Source organism: Hyla sarda, chromosome 6 (genome assembly GCF_029499605.1).
Source record: "Hyla sarda isolate aHylSar1 chromosome 6, aHylSar1.hap1, whole genome shotgun sequence".
NCBI lineage: Eukaryota > Metazoa > Chordata > Amphibia > Anura > Hylidae > Hyla > Hyla sarda.
The window spans coordinates 56,153,014-56,172,812 of NC_079194.1; the positions used below are offsets into that span (position 1 = coordinate 56,153,014).

Consider the following 19,799-nt stretch of genomic DNA (forward strand, 5'->3'; position numbering starts at 1 on the left):
GAGTACTTCAGTGCATGCAATGGAGCATTGTCCTGCATAAAATTCATGGTCTGCTTGTACGTTGCAGACTCTTTTCTGTACCACTGCTTAAAAAAAGTTTCTTCTAGAAAACTGACCGTACGTTGGGAAGTTGATTTTGCCTCCATTTTCAACTCAAAAAGGTCCAACTAGGTCATATTTGGTAATACCAGCACATACCAGCGTCAAAGTGAAGCTCTGTTCCCATTAGGGTCAAATTAAAGGGGTTCTCCACTGCCTTAACCTACTTTTGGCAGTTAGTTAGTTCTGTGGCTATATGTTATTATGGCTTTTTTTCATGTTGCTAACGGTTCTGTATGTGGTGTTTTACTTACCTTTCTTCCAGACCCGGAAGCTGGTTTCTTCATTTGCTTCCTGCCTTGCCTCGACCACTTTTTTTCTTTTCTTCCGCCACCATCTTGCCATCGGGACGTCACCGTGGAGGGTGGTGTGTTGGAGGCCGGCCTGCCCCTCGCTCTGTACGTGCCCGCCTCCCGCGCGACGGATTCCTCTGTCGTCATCAGCGTGCACCCTCCTTACTTTCAGCTTCTTCTAAGCTGAATGCAGATTGGGCTGCTTTCGGCGAATCGGATGCCGTGATGGGCGCATGCGCAGTTGGTCCTCGCTCCGGAGGATCATCTGCGCATGTGCCATAGTGATGTCAGCATCGGGCCTGACACGCTGGAGGATTGTTAACCCTAACCTGGCCGGAGGTGAGTTCCGGAGGGCTGGACAGCTCCTGAAGGTTTGCTATGGCAGTGTTTCCCAAGCAGGGTGCCTCCAGTTGTTGTGAAACTACAACTCCCAGCAAGCCCAGACAGCCTTCGGAGCTGTCCAGCGCTCCGCAACCGCGCGGGAGGCGGGCACGTACGGAGCGAGGGGCAGGCCGGCCTCCAACACACCACCCTCCACGGTGACGTCCCGATGGCAAGATGGCGGCGGAAGAAAAGAAAAAAAGTGGTCGAGGCAAGGCAGGAAGCAAATGAAGAAACCAGCTTCCGGGTCTGGAAAAAGGTAAGTAAATCACCACATACAGAACCGTTAGTAACATGAAAAAAGCCATAATAACATATAGCCACAGAACTAACTAACTGCCAAAAGTAGGTTAAGGCAGTGGAGAACCCCTTTAAAGCCCATAGACCTCTATGGGATTCCGCACTCCCATTCAACCTTCTGAAATTCCGCTAGCGGAATTTCAGAAGGTTGAATGGGAGTGCGGAATCCCATAGAAGTCTATGGGCTTTAAATTGAGGCAGAATTCCGCAAGCGGAAATTATGCCGTGTGAATAGACCCTTACTGGTCCATTTACTGGCCCATCCAGAGTCACTCTCCTCTTATCAGTCCGTAAAATCTTCAGATTTTTCTAGGCCTAGTCTTGACATTTCAACTGTATGTGTCTTGTTCGGGTTTCAGCCTTCCGCCTTGGCCATGTCTCTGAGCACTGAACACCTTGTACTTTTGGCCACTCCAAGTAGGTTGCAGTTGTGGGATATGACAGAACTGGAGGATAATGGGTTCCTGGAAGCTTAACTTTTTTCCACACATATTGCTGTTGCATAAAAATATTTGACGTTCTGTGATCATGCCCCAATATATTAGTAGTTTAAAGAGTTCTGCATCCCTCCAAAAGACGTTTAAAATGTTTTGACTTTTCAATTAAAGGGGTATTCCAGGAAAAAACTTTATATATATATATATATATATATATATATATATATATATATAATCAACTGGCTTCAGAAAGTTAAACGATTTGTAAATTACTTCCATTAAAAAATATTAATCCTTCCAATAATTATCAGCTGCTTAAGTTGAGTTGTTGTTTTCTGTCTGGCAACAGTGCTCTCTGCTGACATCTCTGCTTGTCTCGGGAACTGCACAGAGTAGAAGAGATTTGCTATGGGGATTTGCTTCTAAACTGGGCGGTTCCCGAGACACGCGTCATCAGAGAGCACGTAGACAGAAAAGAACAACTCAACTTCATCAGCTCATAAGTACTGAAAGGATTAAGATTTTTTAATAGAAGTAATTTACAAATCTGTTTAACTTTCTGGAGCCAGTTGATATATAAGAAAAAGTTTTTTTCCTGGATAACCCCTTTAAGTCAGTTAAATCTATTTTGCAAACCAAGATATAGGGGCTTTCATCTCCTTAGCCCACACAAAAATAAATGATGATAGAGTCAACATAATCACTTGCCTAATAATTGTGCACACAGGGGGAGATTTATGAAAAACTGTGTAGAGGTGAAGTGGTGCAGTTGCCCATAGCAACCAATCAGATCACTTCTGTCATTTTTCACAGACCTCTTTAAACATGAAAGAAGTAATCTGGTTGCTATTGGCAACTCCAACACTTCTCCTCTACACAGGTTTTTATAAATCTCCCCAACGGTATAAAATATGGAACATGACTTTTTTCCCCAAAAAATACTGTACAAAACTAATGAAAAATGTATTTTCAGTTATTATCCTGGAACTACTGAGAAATCTGATGCAATTCACAGACTTATTATTGCTCAATGGCTCATGCCAGTGTTGCTAGATTATCAAGTTCAATTCACACAAGCCAAGGAACCTATTCTCACTTGGGTTCTGTGATGCGGGACATGTGGAGGCTCTTTCTCCACGCAGTATACTCGTAGCAAATAGAATTCAAACCACACAGTAACTTCTCTTTTTCAAAAAGTATGCTTTCGTGAAAGTTCATTCATGGAACACATAGTCCAGAAAGTATCAAAAAGTGATAAAAACATACAATTCACCCAAGGTACACCATCTGGACGCGCTTGATACTCCTCGTTAGGCCCGATTATCAAAGCCCATTCCCAAGCATCCTGCAGCCGAGGTTCCTTCCTCTCACCAAGGAGACAACATTTGAGCTTGCGTCAAACACTTACAACGTTTCAGAGGTCACGGCTCTCATGGTCGACCTCCGAAACGTGTTTGACGCAACCTCAACTGCTGTCTCCTTCTTGAGAGGAAGGAACCTCGGTTACAGGATGCCCCGGAATGGGCTTAGATAATCCAGCCTAACGAGGAGTGTCAAGCGCATCCAGTTGGTGTACCTCGGGTGAATTGTATGTTTTTATCACTTTTTTGATACTTTCTGGACTATGTTTTCCATGAATGAAGTTTAATTAAAGTATACCTTTTGAAAAAGAGAAGTTACTGTGTGGTGTGAATTCTATTTGATACTAGGTTTTTAAGTTGTCATGGCCTACGTCCTCCAACATAGTAGTAACGTTTATATTTTGGACTTACACATTATATGCATATGCATGTTTTTTGTTCATCATGGAGCAATGACAACCATGCTGTATCTTTTTTCAATCAATTCCCAGCAAATCTTTTATTTTCAATCAGAGTTTTTGTGTTTTTACAGAAAATATGAACATGAACAGAGCCTTATATTTGCTTATGCCAACCACCATCCTAATTCTGTCTTTGAGTGGCATTGCCATAAAAATTAAAAAGTAGAAGAGAATTATTTAGTAAGGCAGAAAGAGAGAAATAAATGATAGATTTACAGGAAATAAAACCTAAATCTTTATCAAACGGAGAAGATAGTAGTAAAATTATAGTAATCAATGAAATTTCAGTGCAAGTCTATAACACAGAAATAATGATGTCAAAGATAAAAAATAGTCATAAGCCTAACATAAATGGTGAGCCGAATGTCATAAGAAATGAAAGGAATCCATCAAGCCCATTAGAAGCCAGTTCATCATACTGTACAATGGAGCGCTATAATTAAGAGTAAGCCTAATGCCAAAGTAATGTATTACAGAGGCTTTATACTTCCGACTACACAATGGACATAAAAAGTATAGTATCTAGGGTTCTTTCTGTTCCATTTAATATCTAATAAACTTAATGATAGATGAGTTCCAATGACGGTAACCGTAGACTCTGCTTAATTGTAATACTTTTTAAGTATTGAAAATGTATTACAGTAACATAAGATAAGACTGGAAAATGGTTAAAATATTTAGACTACGTCATGTAAGAGCACCCTACTGTATATGGCGGCATACTGAATCTTTATGGGCTGATATAATGGACCTGGAGGTTCTTTGTGTTCTATCAACCATTTGGTGCTATAAGTCACCATATTCTTGCCTGGAAGTTTTGCTTTTAGGGCAGAATATCTCTGAAATACAATCTACAATGGAGCAGGCTTCATGCTGCAAGACAAAAGGGCAGTATGAGCCTCTAGTACACTATAGATAGCTCTATATTTTTGGGGTTCTATAGGGCACTATATTAGAGACCCCGATCATACAGATCTGTATTCAGGTAGGTATGTGAAAAGCAAAGCCAACAGAGATCGCGGGGGCCCCAGCGGTCGGATCTCCTGCCATCAGCCACTTATCCCCTATCATGTGCATGGTGGATAAGTAAATGTTTGCCATATTTCTCCTTTAAGGACAATTAATGTAAATGTGTGTCCTTGTGCCCTAGTATTTAATTATTAAAGACTTACATTTATGTCCTGTACTGCATTATGTCTATGAAGCGAGCACAGGAGCCACACTCGCTTCATATCGGCTATCAGCAGCCATACACTCACAGTCAATGGCGGATACCGGCGATCTCGATGATGTCTGCCATTAACACCTTTAGTGCTCTGAGCAACTGATCATGACACTTAAGAGCCTGAATGACATCTCTTGTGATAGATCGGCAGCCCCCACATATATATGCAGCGGTCTGATCGGTTTCCATGCCAGCTGGAGCTCCCCTGCTGCTTTGTGCTGGTTTCCATACAATCTGCTGTTAGTCTCTACCAAGGCAGACTCTATTACCAGAATGATGATCACACTGAGTAATGCTATGCAATTGCATAACGTCTTTTAGTATTAGCAATCTAATGATTGTTTACAATAGTCCCCCTAAAGGGACTCAAAAAGTGTAAAATAAATAAATAAATAATCATAAAAAAAAAAAATTATAATTATATATTTATTTTATATCTAAAAGCCAGGAAAGTTCAGGAGATCACAGAGGGGTCCCAGCGGTCGTACTCCCCCGCGATCTGCGATCTATAACTTATCCCCTATCGTTTGGATAGGGGATACGTTATTTTTCACTACACTACTCCTTTAAGCCTACTCATCTTGTTAATTTGTGTAAAAAAAACATACAAAAGCTATTAATCATATTGACAGAGAATAATGCTGGATCATGAAATGAAAAAAAAATGTAAAAAAAAATGTTTTTATCAAAAAATTTTTATAAAAAATAAGCCCTCATTTGCGTCTACAAGGCCAAAACCCGCTGTATCCTCAAGCGGTTGAATATTGAGCATCATTGAGCTCAATGGAAAAACAGCAGCTAATTTCTATTCAGTTCAATTTTACAGCTGTAAAATTTATTGCAAGTTTCTCTTTTTCAGTAATTTATGGCTCAGAAAACTGATATTTTTGCCATTTTTTTTCTGGCTTTTTTCTTTTTCTTTTTTTACCAAGATGCAGTTTTTGTTGCGTTTTTGCAGAAATAGTGGATATAGTGGTAGTTCTTTCATCGTGTGATTCCAGGATTGCTATTAAAGAAATGGGAAAGAAGCGTCAAGCTTTTGTTAAAAAAATAAAAAAAACACCATAGTCTCAACATGCTGCGATTTTGGAAAACTGCCAATAAGCCCAAAACCGCAAAAAAAAAAAAAAAATGCCAAAGGTGATTGAAGAAACACAAGTGGGTTTGGCGTTTCATAAATCCCTATTGACTTTTGGCTCACCCAAAAAAATGTGCTTACTGTGCGGGTTTTGTAGAGTTTTTTAAGCATTTTTGCAGCAACGAAAAATAAAACAACAAGTGGAAACTTAGCCATTGTGTTCTACTCCGCAGAGTTGGAATTGCTGTAGGCTGGGAGAGTGATATAAAATCATTCTGGGAGGACGAGTGAATTATTTTGTAATATTTGTGTTTCCTTTTATGTTATCATTAGGGCTGAATTGGAATGGCGATGTAACATGGCAGACCAGCTGCCGCCTGCTAGTCTGCAGCTATGGAGGTTTCTAATACAATATAGCGGCTTTTTTTTTCTCTCCTGAAATTGCGCTGGCTGTAGATACAAGTGCTCCAGCGTGAGCCGCACAAGTCTCTTATAACCACATAATTGATTTCAGCAGCTACAATCACTTACCGGGCTGTCACATGCATTTAGTTAGCATGGCATCAAGCTGAGCTGGCAAAACCGTCCACAGAATGCAGAACTTGGCCGACGCTACTACTGGCATAGGCGGATATAGGTAACTCTGCCAGTCTCCTCCCAAGCCTACTCTCGCTGTTACCAGGTGTCGTCTAAAGAATTATTTTATATATTAAAAAAAAAATCTATGTTGTTAGTTTAAAGAAGCACTCCGAAATTGAATTTTTTTTGCTTATATAGTGCAGCATAGGCTATTATTGGAGAAGAATGTAAAGGTTTTTGTATATCCTTTTTGCATACCTCTTTTTGCTGATATGGCAGGTGTGGGATGGGCTCTTTGTTGGTTTACAAATGGACAATTAGGTGGTTTGTGTACTGCAGCCTATATTTCCCATGAATCCTCTGGTTGAGGATCAGGTGTTTAATCACTCCAGCTGGTGTGATCTCCAGCAGCTAGTGCTGGAGATCATCGAGATTAACTCATTAGACCAGTGTTTTTAAACAGTGTATATACAGCTTTTGCAAAACTACAACTCCCAACATGCCCAGACAGCCGGAGGCTGTCTGGGCATGCTGGGAGTTGTAGTTTTGCAGCAGCTGGAGACACACTGTTTGGAAAACACTGCATTAGACTCATAAGTGGGTTGGTGTCATTTCACACTATGCAGTTTTTATGCGTTTTTCTTACTCTAAGTGAGTTTTTTATAGAGAAATATTGCAAAAGTGATTTGACCTATTATCACAATTGAGGTGTTTCATGAAGATTTGGCATCTTTAGACTGTGTTCACACTTTGTATTTTGTACAGCATTTTTCAGTATATAACTACTATATATTCTGATCCCATAGCAGATGGAACTGGGGGGGGGGGGGGGGGGGGGCTGGAAGCTAGTAGGAGGGATCTGGTAGGTGATGATGTCATCCTGTAGTTCACAGGAAGTCGGAATCTGACATCATGTTATAACCATTAGGCACTGGAAAATTTGAAGAGTCAGACAGGCGATTACATGAACAATGTAACGATGCAGCTGTGCTGGAATGAAACATATAGCACTGTAGAAATAGAAATGGTGAATGTGTATGATATGGGCAAAAAAAAAACCTGGAGTGCTTCTTTAAAGGAACGCGAAGCCTAGGAATGAATGATAAAATGATGCAAGGAAAATTATTGCCCATTTGATGTTCAATATCTGGGTGATCTTAAAGAGTACCTGTCACTAAATAAAGCTTTTAATATAGTGTTCCTTGTGTAATTAGCGGACACTTTCCCATTCACTTGCTTTTAAAATTATCGACATAAATATGTTTAAAATGTAATAGAAAAAGCAGTCACTAGGAGGCTCTGCTCTGTTCCCTGCCACAATTAATACAGTGAGTTTGGTCTCCTTCCGGCCTGGCAGGAGACCAAACTCAGGAAGTGTTTCTCTGCACTAAGCTTGATTGTCAGCTGCGCAGAACCTCATTGAAAGCTGCAAAGAGCCTCACTGAAAGCTGTACAGAGCTTGAGGTCTTCTATTCCATCACAGCACTGCAACGATGTGAGGGCGGAAGTGGTCCCCCAGCAGGCTTCAGTGATGTCATGCCTGCTGGGAAGTGCCCCGGTGGGAGGGGTGTTAGGAGTAGTTAGGGAACATAGCCTTATTTCGTTTAGAAAAGTTTATTTGGTGACAGGTACTTTTCAAGCATTTTCTGGATGATCCTGAAATAAACATGTAGGATGTAGGAATCCTGCAAGGGCCATGGAGGGTTAGGCTATGTTCACACCTTGTTAATTCTGTACAGATGTATGCCACTGTACAGCGACAAAAAAAAAAATTACTTATATGTTATACATTTTTTTGTGGTGGCTCAATGTATAGGAAAGCACACGTTCCTATACAGTAGGTCAGTGGAGGCCTATGGCTACATTCAGCTTATGCTTCATCAGCTTTCTCTGTGCATATTGTGTGCCGCACCTGTTCACCAAAATAGGTTGTGAACATAGGGGAATTTATTAGCTTGGGTGCACCTGCAAAATTGTGTGAGTTGTGTGTTTTTATTTTGCACACTGACTTGCACCATAGTTATAAAGTAGTTTTGCGCTGTTTTCATGTTGTCTGCGCTGGCTTCATTCTTTCTCTTGCTGTGCGCTTGCAGGGGGTGTGATTTGCAGATGCACTGGTTGGTGCATTGATTTTTTTTTTTTACACACATTTTTGTGAATGTACTTCAGTGACCAGATGGTGTATGAATCTGTGTGAGCTTTTTACAGTTTTTTTGCACTGTTCAGGGCCTTCCTGTTGATTGGTCAAATTTATGAAGTTACTTGTGCCACTCAATAAATTTTGTGTGGCAACTAGGAAAACCACATGAATGCGCAAACATCAGCATTAAAGGGGTACCCCGGCTCTTAGACATCTTATCCCCTATCCAAAGAATAGGGGATTAGATGCCTGATCGCGGGGGTCCCGCCACTGTGGACCCCGTGATCTTCCACGCCGCATCCCATTAGAATCAGTCCCCGGAGCGTGTTTGCTCCAGGTCTTATTACTGGCGATCACGGGGACGGAGCATAGTGACGTCACTGCTCCGCCCCTTGTGATGTCACTCTCCGCCACCTCAATGCAAGCCTGTGGGAGGGGGCGTGACAGCTGCCACGCCCCTCCAATAGACTTGCATTGAGGGGGCAGAGCGTGACATCACATGGGGCGGAGCCATGACGTCACTATGCTCCGTCCTCGTGGTCAAGATGGACTCAGCCTGAGGACCTCCAGTGGTTCCGGAAGCCACTAAAGGTGGGTGCTGCATGGTAGATCGGACATCTTATCCCCTATCCTTTGGATGGAGGAAAAGATGTCTAGGGGCGGAGTACCCCTTTAAAGGAACATTCCTCCCATAGTATTAAATGGGTACTGTTATTTGCAAAATATAATGTAGATAATAATGTTAAAGGAGTACTCCGGGATATGAAAACTTATCCCATATCCTGAGGACAAGGGATAAGTGTCCGATCGCAGAAGGTCCAGCCCCTGGAACCCTGCGCGATCTCCTGTACAGGGCCCTGGCTCCTCCTTCTTAATGTAGCGTGCGACTACCGCACGAAGCGGCAGCTAACATGTCTCCTCCATGCAGCTCTATGGGATTGCCAGAGATTCCTGAGTGCAGTGCTCTTGCTCTCCCATACAAATGCATTGAGGGGGGTGTGTCAGCCGCCGCTTCGGGCAGTGGTCAGGGAACTCCATTTAGAAGGAGAGCTGGGGCCCCATACAGAAGATCGCATGGAGTCCCAGCATACGCAATTTGACACTCATCTCCTATCCTTAGGATAGGGAAAAGTTTAAATATCCCGGAGTATTCCTTTAAATGTATATTCGTAATATACATTGGTTAAAAATTTGTAGAATTTTGGGTAAAAAATGTTCCATCATTCTTACCACTAGGGTTTTCTCCACTGTCCAGAACACTCTTTTGTCCCTGCAGCTACTGCCTATGTGTCTGTGTATTGAGACAAAATTTGGAAAGTGTGAGTGGGACAAGCAGCACTATGAGCAGGCTCCCAGCTTGTCAATCAGCCTGCTGTGTGAGCTGTGGGCATGTAACAGAGCCTCAGTGCACACAGCAGCCAATTGTTAGCTCTAAGAAGTAAAGGAGAAAGTTCCCAAATAAGATGTAAGAACAAGCAAAGGAACAACCCTCCTACTCAGTGAACTGCATAGTGTTAGCAACATAACCAAGGGAATTAGGAGTCATAAAAGAAACCAGGATTTAAGTACACAGACAAGATCAGCATTAGGTAAAGAGTAAGCATGGAGCGTTTTTCTATATATTGTGACAAATATGAGTTAATTTGAGATAAGATAATATGTCTTTTGTAGTGTTGCGTGTCCAGTTTCTTGAATGTATACTGTTTTTATATTATTGCTATTTCTCTATGAATGCTCTATATTACACTTCTGACTCCAGGAATGCTCATACCATTTATGATGATTTATTTCTATGATATTTAAAGTAAATTGATCATTACAAAATTACCAATGATGATGTATCCTAAAGTCAGTTTTTTTCTGCTTTTTAGGGTATATACAGCTGTATTCATGGAGTTCCTATTGAAGATAGACAGTCTACCATGAACTCGCCATCAGCAACGATGAATAACACCCACTCTAATATACTTCGTCTTCTGCGTACTGCCAAGAACATGGCCAATCTTTCTGGAGTGAATGGTTCTCCACAGAGTGCATTAGACTTCATAAGACGAGAATCTTCAGTATATGATATATCTGAACACCGGAGGAGTTTTACTCATTCTGATTGTAAATCCTTTCAGCCAGAGGAGAATCTTTTCAGTGACTACATCTCGGAAGTGGAAAGGACCTTCGGTAACCTTCAACTTAAAGACAGTAATGTCTACCAAGATCATTTCCATCATCATAGGCCACACAGTATAGGAAGTAATAGTTCTATTGATGGGTTGTATGACTGTGATAATGCTCCTTTCACAACACAGCCAAGATCATTGTCAAAGAAACCTTTAGATATAGGCTTGCCATCCAAACACCCAACACCACAATTAGGCGATATTTATGGAAAATTTTCAATCAAAAGCGATCGGTACGGAGTCCATGATGATTTAATTCGATCAGATGTTTCAGATATATCCACCCATACAGTCACCTATGGCAATATTGAAGGTAATGCAAAAAGGAGAAAACAATATAAAGATAGTTTGAAGAAGCGTCCAGCATCAGCTAAATCACGTAGGGAATTTGATGAGATAGAATTAGCCTACCGAAGACGCCCAAGATCTCCTGATCACAAGCGTTATTTTAGAGACAAGGAGGGACTGCGAGATTTTTATCTGGATCAGTTCCGAACGAAGGAGAACAATCCACATTGGGAACATGTAGATCTAACAGATATCTACAAAGAACGAGGGGAGGATTTTAAACACGAAAGCTCTTGTTCTAACAGGAAACATACTGCTGAGTTTGGGCAGAACGAAAGGAAACTTGCCGCCGGAGGAAATGCTTGGGAGAAAAATATTGGTAATATGGAGTGGGAGGACAGAAATGCTACTAACTTCTGTCGAAATTGCCCTTCAAAGGTGCACAACTACACGGGTCAAAATGCTAACCGCCCAGCTTGTATTCGATGTGAGGTGTGCAAGAAAGCAGGAAACCTTTATGACATCAGCGAGGATAATTCTCTACAAGATTTGGATGCCAGACCAATTCCACCTGCCAATTCCAAATATCCTCAAAGTCCATCGAATGGCAAAGCCCAGAAGCGTAACCGAAGTAAACTTCATCGCCAGCATTCTTATGACACTTTTGTGGACCTTCAGAAAGAAGATGTGACCTTAGCACCCCGGAGTGTCAGCTTGAAGGATAAGGAACGCTTCCTAGATGGTAGCCCATATGCCCACATGTTTGAAATGCCCAATGAATCTTTTGCCAGCAAGTCCCATGGCTCAAGCCACAATCCTGGGGGATACATGCTCAGCCGCTCCCTTTATCCTGACCGAGTCACCCAAAACCCATTTATTCCCACATTTGGGGATGACCAATGTCTGCTGCATGGGAGCAAGCCCTACTATTTTAGGCAACCTGCTATTGGTGGCTTGAAGGGAAGGTCGGACTTCCGAGGGACTGGTAAATCACTCACTGCTCTACAAGCAGGTCCCCCAGGACGTTTCCAAAAAGACATTTGTATAGGCAACCAACCCAATGCCTGCATTGCAAACAATAAGAACCCCAGATCTTTCAACAATTCTACTAATGGCCATGTGTATGAGAAGTTATCCAGCATTGAATCTGATGTCTGAGGGGGAGGTGGGCTGGGACCTAAATTCTCCCCTTCCCAATTCCAAAATGTTACTCTCTTACAGTGAAACAGGACAGAGGTGTTCCTGAATGCTGTCGGAGTGGGATAAGATTCAGCCTTTCTATTCCCTCTCATCTTTCTTCTCTTCCTGGGGCCATCTCGTATTTCTATTCATGTGAAGTTCATATCCCAGCCTGAAGAAGCATTGAGATGACATCAGATGGGGTGGGGGAATCTTTGTTTTCATTTACAAAAGACTTGGGCTGAGCGCTGTAAGGGAGGGAGGAGGATTGAATATGTACAGACATTCTTAAGTTTTCTTCCAAAACCATGAAATGAAGCGCTGGGACAGGACTAAGTTTCAGGAGGGTCTTTTGCAAAGAAGGTGGCACAGGGAAAGTTTTAGAATGGCAGAGGGCACTGCTTATAGGGAACTTCTACAAAACCTTCTGAGTGTAAGGGTGCGCAGTGAGCATCCCTGTTATTGAGCCAATGATATATGTTATATACATTGAAAAGGTAACTGGGAACTGCCCATTGTAAGTGGTATTGTATGTTTGTGCTGAGCATGCCTGAGGACACTGACAGCCAGATGTCTACGATCAGATGAAGCATTAAGTAGGATACATCCATTTGTCCATCCACGTTACACCTACATTTCCGATTATGCTCATACACGTCATAAATCTGATTCAGTTTCCTCTATCACATTTAGTCTCTTTAGTCAGCAACTATTTAGGGTGTAAAATTAACCAAGGAAAAGAATATATTCAATGCTACCAAAACAATTGATATTTTCTTTAATAACTTGAAAGGATTTTTGCCGATTGCTCAGGAAGACAATAACACGACACTATTCTAGGCTGTTGACATTACTGCGCATGAACATTTTAGTCCATAAGCGGAAAAAAAGAACACATTATAACAGTAAACTCTTACAGAGAATCCAGCAGTGTAAACTTAGAATAGTTTTTATATCTTTTTATATTTAGTTGGCTGTGCAAAAATTCTAGATCCTGCTGTCTGGCAGTTCACGATTTCAATATTTCCAGCCATAATAAACATAATTTATCGGACTGTTTTAGGAAACTAGACATAGAAATAGACATAGGATAGAAATCACATCAGGATCCAAGGGCTTCCTAGCATGGCACTGTCTTTTCCCGAAACAGCACCAGTCTGGGCTAAAGAGTTATAGATGTCCTTCATAGTGAAGGAAGAATTGTTGGCATATTTAAAAACTTCTTTTCAAATAGTTTTCACCATTTTCCACAAAAAAAATGTAATTTGTCTTTACAGATTAGTTATCGCATCCGTACAGAACCCTATGTTTTAATGGATAAGCAGCTTAAAGAGAGGTATTAGAACAATCTTGATTGTTAACAGGGGTCTAGTAAGACATTAAGATGGTGGTATTTGTTTTTCTGCTGCATCTCAGCCTGCAGTGCAGTATTCACATAAGTATTTCCATCACATTTCGTAGAGTTAAACACATTGGAAGCGCGATGGATGGACAATGGGAAGATTGTATTGGGAACGGTATGGTTGATGTGATGATTGTGGGCAGTATCCTAGCACAAGAGCTATGACCATAAGGGCATTATATTTTCATTTCTCTTAGATGATACTTGGTTATAGCTAGAGATAATGGGAAGCGTCAACCTAGCCTCCAAATAGTCCTTCCGTCACGTTGAATGTGAGGGGAGAGAAATCAGGGTGCCGCTTCGGTCATCAGAAAACCAGGATGGAATCACACTGTCCATAGTTAATTTATTTTCTCTTTTTTTTGTAAATATGTGGTTGAAACTTTTTTGAATAGACTTATAAATGAATTTATAATAACACAGAGGGAGATGGCTGTGTGTCCTTCCCCCGAGACACCTATTTTTATAGGTTTCAAGGCTCTGTATCCCTGTGCCATTTCCCTGAGCTTCTGGATCATAGTTCTTATTTGCTATTTTTTTTATCAACTTCATGTGCCAATTTTATAGAGCTTGGTCCTGGATGGGTTAAGAAGCTCTTTTATGTGCCAATTGCTTGAGTTGTCCAGTGCCAAGCTCAAATCCATGTGCCAAAATACTGAAGCCACCTTAGAAACGAGACTCTCATCAACTTCTACCCTGACTTAATAAATAGCCTACACATCTATGAAGCCATTCAACCAGAATGTGAAACTGGTATTATATCCATGTTGTTAACCGGTGGAGTCGCTGACAGAACATATTATAACCCCTTCTCTGCCATGTTGTTCCTCAGCTAACTCTTTCAAAGGCATTGAAATGAAAGATACCTCTTGCGGTCTAATGAACACTTTCAGGCATGTGTATCAAGGTCCAGTTTGGGGCAGAATGTTGGTGCTGCAGTGGGTTTCGTGGTTAAAAGGTGTGGATTCGGTTCTGTAGAACTCGACCTGCACGTAAAAACTTGACTCTGAATGATCTTTTACATTTGTATAGTATAATATTTAAATTAAGTTGTATATTAAATATACTTGATGACTAATAGTATGGCAAAATGGAAAACAACAAAAAAGATTTAACGAGTTGCATTTTAGTAAGCAGTACCTAACACATGGTTATGCCTTAAAATAAACTGCACATTGTACAAAGTGTTTGCACTACATTGCGACCCCTTTGCTACCCTTTTGGTTTTGCCAAACTGGAATTAGGTCAAAAAGTCCAAAATGGCGTGCAGCAGACTTGTCAAACCTATATCTTTCAACCAAACAAAAAATTATTTCTAGAATACTTTATTATACATTATTTTTACATTGTTATACTTTCAATTATTATTATTATTTTTTAAATAATATTCCAAGATCAAAGTTATCCCCTCTCCTGTGGAGTAGCTGGGTGGGGGACTGATTGCCGAAACCCCACCAATCCTATCAATGAAACAATTGTTTCTTGAATGAATGAAAGAAACAGAAAAAAGCATGGTCGGCCAGCTCTCCTTTTATATTCTATGTGGCTTCCAAACATGGCCAAGCTCTGATCTAAGCAATACCCGAAAACCCAGTAAGTTAAACAGATTTGTAAATTATTTCTATTTAAAAATATCAACCCTTCCAGTACTTATCAGCTGCGTAAAGTACAGATATACTACAGAGAAATTTGTGAAGTTCTTTTCAATCTGACAACAGTGCTCTCTGCTGACATCTCTGTCCGTGTCAGGAACTGTCCTGAGCAGGAGAGGTTTTCAATGGGGATTTGCTTCTAATCTGGACAGTTCCTAACAAGAACAAAGGTGTCAGCAGAGAGCACTGGGGTCAGACTGGAAATAACTTCACAAAATTCTCTGTAGTATTCAGCAGCTGATAATTACTGGAAGGCTTCAGATTTTTTATTAGTAATTAAGTAATTTACAAATCTGTTTAACTTTCTGGCATAAGTTGATTTGAAAACATTTGTTTTCCACTTGTTTCCACCGGAGTTCCCCTTTAATGGAGCACTGGCCGTACATGTGTGCTGCCTTATCATTAATTTGGGGGACAGTTAACCTCCATTAATTTTTAAGTATTGTCCAGGCCCCCACCAATCAGTGAGTTATCCTCTATCCTGTGTTAGGGGATAACTTTTGATATTGGATAACCCCTTTAAGGAACCAGCTAAAGTTAGTTACACAGGCCCCTGGTCTACAGAATCGGTTGTTTTGTGCGACGTAGATTCAGATACAATGTAGAACTGACATCATCTTCCTGTTGATTTAAGTTGCTGACATTACAAGGTGACCCCCCCCCCCCCCCCCCCCTCTGCCATATTGTTCTTTAGCTGACAAATAGTACTTTGGTGCATAAACAGAATTTAAGCACTCAAGTGTTCTGTATTAAGGATTTATGTGTTTATTTTAGCATTTCTTATTCATTGATTTTCTTCCTTACACTTTCCAAAATATCCCTATTAGTCATCTTGACTATGATGTCCTATTCAAATCGTATATATATTGCATCCATTTTAAATAAATGCCAAGAAGGCTCCTGATGTATATGTTTACATATATGTAAATGGTGGATGCCATAACGTTTTCACTTATATTGACTCGTAAAAATATAAACCTTAAAATTATTTTTTTTTAAAGAGGCAATCACATTTATTATACATAAAGACTCACTGTAAAAAATAAATAAATGTAGACTTTTTTGCAGAATATACTTTGGATACACTTTTGCCCTTCACCTGGCAGAAAACTAAGGTCATGTATACCACATATTTTAGGAGCTATCATGGCTTATAATAAACATAGAAGAAGAGCGTTATATGGACTGATCCTAAGTATTTTTAACCAATCTGGTTTTACATATTTTTCTGATTAAAATTGCATAATTTAAATACTAATTCACTCCACTTTAAAAGTAAGCCACCTCAGAGTATTGTGTATAAATGTGGAACACGGCGGTAATGCTGTAAGGCACTCTCCTCTGAAGATGTGAAAGGTGAAGATGTTCTTCCTTCATTCTTTATTAGGTCACATAAACAGCTATATAACAATTTAGTATACTGTAGTGCAGCGTTCTGGTACGTTAGGTTTGCATTAACATGGTGTATGTCTAAGTGCACAGGGAATAAGGGGATGCACACGGGACGTGTTGCACTACATAAAATAATTTGGCACTTCATCCGGACGAATACTCCTTAATGTCTAGATACCTTTGATCTAGAAAAGATGCTTGCTTTAGGAGAAGATGCTGCAGAGGGCAATAGCTTCTGTGTGCAATTGAGATGCAATTACCCATTCATTGCATGTATCTATGTGTAATCATGTATTCAGGGATAATTGCAAGTGCCATGCGGTAATTGCAGTGTCAGTCTGAGCGCTCCTCATGATGTCATGTGTATTGGCTTATAACACATTCATACTGCTTGGTCATTAATTATCTTCTAGTAAAAGAAACATTAAAAGGGGGATAGAGGCAAAGAAACCTATTGATATTTTACTGAAGATAGCTAAATAATCCAGCTTTACAGCTATATTCAAATACACTACATTCACTAGTAAGCTGGCCATCCATTGGTCTTAGAATACGGTTCTTTAATAAATAAATAGTCTTCACTTATCCAAAAATAAAAAAAGGAATGACACCAGACAGTAAGGTAACTGCCTGTAAACCAAAATGACACAATATTTTGTTGTTCAAGGACTGTTTCAGGACAAACTTGGATTTTTCGCCCAATCTGTAGGATAAGTCTTAGGATAAAAAGGATACGTAAAGTTTCTTTCTTCCAAAAGGAATAGTGCTCTGTTGCCACCTTTTGGAGAATGAATCTTTTTAAGTCAAGTCAAGATTTTTGTAAAAAGCCTTAGAACAGAATGGGGATTAGAAAATCTGAACCAAAATCTCTCTCAGAAAGCAAAGTTACCCAATTGGGTAACTTGGTTATCTTTCCTTTTTGGGAGAGATTCTGGCTTGGTTTATTTAATCTCAAGTCATGATTAAAGGCTTCTTGAAGAAATCAAGCATTGACTTGAAGGAGTCCTATGACCAAAAGGTGGCAGCAGAGAGTAAGCTCTATTTCTTTTTGAAGAGAAATACTTTGCATTCCCTTTTTGTCCCGGAATTCCCAATGGAGCATTATAGATCGAAAAGTCTTCACACACCTTTTAAAGCTCATCTCAAGGAGAAACATTACATTACCGCTTTTGTCCCACAGTCATAAGAGAAAATGAGGACAGCGCTAAGAAAGCAAATCTAAGAAATCTGCTAAGAACCGATATACACTGCTTAAAAAAATAAAGGGAACACAAGATAACACATTCTGAATGAATGAACTAATCGTATGAAATACTTTCGTCTATACATAGTTGAATGTGCAGACAACAAAATCACACAAAAATTATCAATGGAAATCAAATTTATCAACCCAGGAAGGTCTGGATATGGAGTCACACTCAAAATCAAAGTGGAAAACCACACTACAGGCTGATCCAACTTTATGTAATGTCCTTAAAACAAGTAACAATGAGGCTCAGTAGTGTGTGTGGCCTCCACGTGCCCATATGATCTAACTACAATGCCTGGACATGCTCCTGATGAGGTGGCGGATGGTCTCCTGAGGGATGTCCTCCCAGACCTGGACTAAAGCATTCGCCAACTCCTGGACAGTCTGTGGTGCAACGTGAAGTTGGTGGATGAAGCGAGACATGATGTCCCAGATGTGCTCAATCAGATTCAGGTCTGGGGAACTGGCGGGCCAGTCCATAGCATCAATGCTTTCCTCTCGCAGGAACTGCTGACACACTCCAGCCACATGAGGTCTAGCATTGTTTTGCATTACGAGGAAACCAGGGTCCACCGCTCCAGCATATGGTCTCACAAGGGGTCTGAGGATCTCATCTCGGTACCTAATGGCAGTCAGGCACATGGAGGGCTGTGCAGCCCCCACACCATTAATGACACACCGCCAAACCAGTAATGCTGGAGGATGTTGCAGGCAGCAGAACATTCTCCACGGTGTCTCCAGACTCTGTCACATGTGCTCAATGTGAACCTGCTTTCATCTGTGAAGAGCACAGGGCCCAAGTGGCGAATTTGCCAATCTTGGTGTTCTCTGGCAAATGCCAAACGTCCTGCACGGTGTTGGGCTGTAAGCACAACCCCTCCTGCAGACGTCGGGCCCTCTTACCACCCTCATGGAGTCTGTTTATGACTCTGGAGGTCATTTTGCAGGGCTCTGGCAGTGCTCCTCCTGCTCCTCCTTGCACAAAGATGGAGGTAGCAGTCCTGTTGCTGGGTTGTTGCCCTCCCACGGCCTCCTCCACATCTTCTGATGTACTGGCCTGTCTCCTGGTAGCGCCTCCATGCTCTGGACACTACGCTGACAGACACAGCAAACCTTCTTGCCACAGCTCGCATTGATGTGCCATCCTGAATGAGCTGCACTACCTGAGCCACTTGTGTGGGTTGTAGACTCCGTCCCATGCTACCACTAGAGTGAAAGCACCACCAGCATTCAAAAAGGAAGCAAAGGAACCGAGAAGTGGTCTGTGGTCACCACCTGCAGAACCACTTCTTTATTGGGGTGTCTTGCTAATTGCCTATAATTTCCACCTGTTGTCTGTTCCATTTGCACAACAGCATGTGAAATTGATTGTCAATCAGTGTTGCTTTCTGAGTGGACAGTGTGATTTCACAGAAGTGTGATTGACTTGGAGTTAAATTGTGTTGTTTAAGTGTTCTCTTTATTTTTTTGAGCAGTGTACATCAGGAGGTGGACTGGCAATGTTCATTTGTTACTTTCATTCCCTTAAAGGGGTACTCTGGGGAAAAACATTTTTTTTTTTAAATGAACTGGTGCCAGAATGTTAAACAGATTTGTAAATTACTTCTATTTAAAATCTCAATCCTTTCAGTACTTATTAGCAGCTGTATGCTACAGATGAAATTCTTTTCTTTTTCTATTTCATTTTTTTGTCTTGTCCACAGTGCTCTATGCTGACACCCTCTGTCCATGTCAGGAACTGTCCAGAGCAGTGTATGTTTGCTATGGGGATTTTCTCCTGCTCTGGACAGTTCCTGATACGGGCATTGGTGTCAGCAGAGAGCACTGTGGACAAGACAAAAAAGAAATTCAAAAAGAAAATAATTTTCTCAGTAGCATAGAGCTGCCAATAAGTACTGTAGGGTAAATATTTTTTAATAGAAGTAATTTACAAATTTGTTAAACTTTCTGGCACCAGTTGATAAAAAAAATTTAAAAAAAGTTTTCCACCGGAGTACCCCTTTAAGTAATAATTTTCTATATAAACAAAAGTCATTAAAAAACTTTCATATTCTGACCAATAGTAAAAGGTCCATAGTTATATACCACCAGCAGTCAATATCCACCATC

General features: G+C 40.8%; 1 protein-coding gene across 6 annotated transcripts in view; it reads left to right on the top strand.

Annotated features, from left to right (window-relative positions):
• Window positions 1-19,493, top strand: part of GRIN2B (glutamate ionotropic receptor NMDA type subunit 2B) — a 544,413-nt gene extending 524,920 nt beyond the window's left edge. For all 6 annotated transcript variants that reach the window (XM_056523793.1, XM_056523792.1, XM_056523791.1 and 3 more), the window contains one exon: window positions 10,226-19,493. In XM_056523793.1, the coding sequence (XP_056379768.1) occupies window positions 10,226-11,974 (1,749 nt within the window). In that variant the 3' untranslated portion in view covers window positions 11,975-19,493. The remainder of the gene's footprint in view (window positions 1-10,225) is intronic.
• Window positions 19,494-19,799: the final 306 nt, after the last annotated feature.